General features: G+C 32.3%; 1 protein-coding gene across 2 annotated transcripts; it reads left to right on the top strand.

The window, feature by feature from the left end:
- Nucleotides 1–1,140: 1,140 nt before the first annotated feature.
- On the top strand, nt 1,141–3,433 carry LOC108482102 (peptidyl-prolyl cis-trans isomerase CYP22-like). Of its 2 annotated transcripts, XM_017785204.2 has the most exons (5): nt 1,143–1,444; nt 1,528–1,551; nt 1,638–1,725; nt 2,930–2,986; nt 3,104–3,433. In XM_017785204.2, exons 1-5 carry the CDS (start codon nt 1,275–1,277, stop codon nt 3,212–3,214), a joined length of 450 nt encoding a protein of 149 aa, XP_017640693.1. In that variant the 5' UTR covers nt 1,143–1,274; the 3' UTR covers nt 3,215–3,433. The 2 variants fall into 2 exon arrangements, with proteins under 2 accessions (XP_052876434.1, XP_017640693.1); XM_053020474.1 differs by lacking the exons at nt 2,930–2,986; nt 3,104–3,433 and adding an exon at nt 2,169–2,345 and having other exon boundaries at nt 1,141–1,444.
- The last annotated feature ends 887 nt before the right edge of the window (nt 3,434–4,320 follow it).

Genomic DNA, 4,320 nt, shown 5'->3' with positions numbered 1-4,320 from the left:
ATATTTAAATTAAATTAAAATTTAAATAAAAATACTCAAATAATTCGAAGTTTTACATATATCTGACCTACGACGATTTATACTTAAAGGGAAATAATGGCTTCTAGCATGTGATGATGGATTGATGTATATAGTCATCGCTGCAATTGAAGCTGTGGAACTTGATGAAGTTGCATGTTCCATCTAATGGTGATCTTGTTTCAGTTGGATAGAGTTTTCTTTCCATTTTTTGAACTGTTGATTATAATTTATTTTGATTTTGATTTTTCATATTATTTTTTAGTTTTATTTTAATAAAATAACTTTATTTATGACTTTAAAATATTATGTAATAAAATTTTAAAGATTTTTCCATAAATATTTTAAAAAATAAAATTTCAAGTAAATAAAAATAACCAATATATTTTATTTGGTATTTAGAAAAAATATTTTTTATATAGAAATTTTAAATTATTTTCAGATTTTTAACTTGCATTTTCAAACACTTCGATTCAGTGGATTTCCAATTTTTCAAAATTTCTTACTTAACCCTTTAGCAGTGATAAAGTAAGAGGATTGATAGGTACTCTAACCCTCTTAAAATAATTTCTATTTATTTAAGTTTTTTTATAATTTACATGGGTGAGAGAGATATCGAGCGAAGTGACTTCGGGGACGGTTGGCTAGGTATGTATAACTAAAATAATAAAATATTAGGGGTTTATCTAAGAAATTTAAAAATAATCAGTGTACTATGGGTAAACTGTAAAAAAGTCAGTTTTGTTCGTATTATATTACATTTTAGTCACTTATGTTTGAAATGTTATGTTTTAATCATTTATTTTATTGTTTTGTTACGAAGTTGTCACTCTACCGTTAAGCTCTGTTACCTCCCTAACGGTGATCCTACGTTGTAGTCTAAATGGATTTTAAATGCCAATTTAGATGTGTTACGTGGCAGTCTAAATTAAATTTATTTAATTAAAAACTTATTTTCATCCTAACAACTAGACATCTAAGTTGATATTTAAAACTTATTTGGACTGCCACATAGGACTACCATTAGAGAAGTAATGGAGTTTAATGGTAGAGTGACCATTTCGTAACAAAACGATAACGTAAGTAATTAAAATGTAATGTTACATAAATGACTAAAATGTGATGTAGTTTACCCGTGTTCTATTTACTGTTGAAAACAGGTAAAGTAAAACAAGATTCCTCGAGTGACGAAAATGACTGCAACGAGAGTAGTACCTAAGTTGTGAGAGTAAGAAACAGAGTCGCGGACGGCGGCCATGGCGTCTGGAGGAGGAAGCAGCGGTGGAGGTGTGGAGTGGCACGTTAGGCCACCGAATCCCAAAAATCCAATTGTCTTTTTCGATATAACCATCGGTTCCATCCCCGCCGGTCGTATCAAAATGGAACTCTTCGCTGATATCGCTCCTAAAACCGCCGAAAATTTCAGGTATTTCTACTTCTTCACCCCTCATTTTCTACGATTATTCTATAAAATTTCTGTTTGAAGCTTGAATTTTTCCCCATTTGCAGACAGCTATGTACCGGCGAATACAGGTTTTTTTCCCCACCGAAACTTAATTATCTGTATTTGCGTGATTAATTCCTACTTACCCATTTTTTTTTGATTGGATTGATATCAGAAAAGCAGGGCTGCCTGTTGGTTACAAGGTTTGCCAATTTCATAGGGTTATTAAAGATTTTATGATTCAAGCTGGAGATTTTCTTAAGGTTGGTAATTTATTATTATTATTATTATTATTATTATTATTTTTGCATTTATAATCTTAGCTAATCTGATCAGTCATGTTAGTCATTGAGTACCCAGAATCAGCTTCTCGAGTTTCTTATAGACTATGAATTTTTCATTTGTTTCAGTATATCGATTTCGAGTAGATGATTGAAGTATCGGTCTTGCTGTTCATATGTTCTTCATTGAATGTCCTTAGCTTAAATGTCTAAGCCAATATTTCTCTAAAGGATAGCTTTTGCCCCTAAAATGGAGGGCAATGATTGCCAAAGTACTGATATTTCAATAGCTTTGACCGGTGTTTTGATTTTTTAAGTGTAAAACGATGAACAGCAGTTTATTAATAGTTGTCGATAACATAAAACTATTGAGATCAATTTGCTCCAATGTTATATAATCGTTACATTAAAATCTTGTCTTGCAGGTGATGGTAGTGGATGTACTTCAATACATGGCCATAAGTTTGAAATTGAAAATTTCATAGCCAAGCACACTGGTCCTGGGCTTGTATCAATGGTTTTCTATATAATGTTTGAGTAGCTACACACATATGTGAAACATTCACACATTTGTTGCTTCAACTCTTTGTTTTTTCTTGAAATACCCGTGTTTGGCACATATTTGGACATGACCATACAAATACTTCGAAAAACTTATAAAAAAACTGAATATAGTTGTATCTTACATTGACACCCGAGTCTGGGAGATGAAGTCTCACAATGGAGGGAGAAAGAGAGAAATATACCGTTGACCAGTAGAGGTACTAGGATATGGGAACCTTCAGTGAAATTCTACTAAAGTTGTATATTGTTTTACCTTTTATGTTGCGGGCAAACAGTGGTCCAAATACCAATGATTGTCAGGTAACCTACTCAATTTCTATTTCTTGCTTGTATACACACACACACATGTGCTATCTGATGCATGTAAAAAGAAATGCCGATTTCCATTAATGCACGCAGTATGAGTAATGATCAAGTGTCTCATATTAAAGGCGAGATAATAGAATTTTGCTATTTGTACCATATCTATGCGTAGAGGCATTTCTCTGTCCGCAAGTTTCCAGTTAGGTGAATTGGGATTTGATGGAAGTATTGTTGTCACAAACTCTTCGAGCACGTCTAGTATGGTTGTCTACTGTTCTGAACTATCGCGTATATTGATTTTGGTCTTTATTGACTGCAGTTTTTTATCACGTGCACGAAATGCGAGTGGCTTGATAATAAGCTTGTTGTATTCGGGGTATGTTCTCTAACCTTTTAGTTCAGAGTACATCCGGATTTTGGATTTCCCCAATTTTTGAAAGTCGAATAATATTCATAGAAATGACGAAGAATTATTTTGTCCATGATTGCGCAGAGGGTGCTTGGAGATAGTCTTCTCATTGTTCGGAAGATCGAGAATGTGGCTACAGGACCAAACAACCGGCCGAAATTACCATGCATTATAGCTGAGTGTGGGGAAATGTAAAACTAGTAATTCATTTTACACATTTGCTGAGGAAGACTACCCATAGATGAAATTGCTGTAAAACTTTTTTTTAACAATTTTATTATAGTTTCTGGTTATATATGCCATTATTTTAGATAATGGCCAATCTATAAATAGGAGTATAATACACTTTAGTATATTCGAACTCACATCCTTCTGTATTGGCAAGTTAGTACTTAATAAAACTTATTTACTCTAGATCCATCTATTTGACTTTTATACAGAATTTAATGAGATTTGAATATTTGATTTCTTTGATTTATATAAACGATATATATATATATGGTGAAATATATCAACTATATTTAATCAAATTTATATGAATTTAACATTTAAACATTACAATTGATATCAAATATTTGGTTATGAATATTGCACAATTGTTTGTATCTCAAAATATGTTGTACTTTGATATATAGTTTTATACTAAAAAATTAAATTTTTTCACTTTTTCAATTTAAAATTTTAGTACAATTTTTGGCATTATTAATATTTATTCCCAAAAAAAGAAAGTATTTAACGAATTGAATTATATATTGAGCTAATGCAATCTTTTATACTGATATTTTAGTTTTTAAAAATATATTTTAAACTAAATTAGATGTATTTATAAATGATTATTTATGTAATAAAAAGATTGGGTTTAAACCGGGTCTAGAGTTGAGACTGAAAATCTTAACTATAGCCCGGCTTAAAAACTCAGTCCATCCATTATCTATGGCTGATCTACTGCAATAAAACGACAGCGTTTGGGCTTCTGGAGTCTTCACATTGATAATAGGTGTACTAAAGTTCATTTCCTCCCACATTATCCCTCTCACCTCCTGACTCAAGAGTCACTGAACAAGTCGAGTTCGAACTCAGATTACCCAAAATGGCATTCACATTGAGAAGTGTGAAAGTACCGCCCAACTCAGCGAGTTTGGAAGAAGCAAGGAGCCGGGTCTTCGATTTCTTCAGACAAGCTTGTCGATCAATCCCCACTATTATGGATATCTATAACCTAGACGACGTTGTCACCAAATCCGAGCTCCGTTCTTCCATCTCCTCCGAGATCCGTAAGAACTCTCATGTTACTAACCCTA

The sequence above is a fragment of the Gossypium arboreum genome, chromosome 10, assembly GCF_025698485.1.
Source record: "Gossypium arboreum isolate Shixiya-1 chromosome 10, ASM2569848v2, whole genome shotgun sequence".
In the NCBI taxonomy this organism is placed as follows: domain Eukaryota; kingdom Viridiplantae; phylum Streptophyta; class Magnoliopsida; order Malvales; family Malvaceae; genus Gossypium; species Gossypium arboreum.
This window is presented reverse-complemented; position numbering and strand designations above follow the sequence as displayed.

Excerpts from the sequence above, each read along its gene's own strand:
- LOC108482102 (XM_017785204.2), top strand. The coding sequence starts at position 1,275 with ATGGCGTCTGGAGGAGGAAGCAGCGGTGGAGGTGTGGAGTGGCACGTT. Across the intron at positions 1,552-1,637 it reads CTATGTACCGGCGAATACAG|AAAAGCAGGGCTGCCTGTTG; the intron begins GTTTTTTTCCCC and ends GATTGATATCAG. Across the intron at positions 1,726-2,929 it reads AAGCTGGAGATTTTCTTAAG|TTTTTTATCACGTGCACGAA; the intron begins GTTGGTAATTTA and ends TATTGACTGCAG.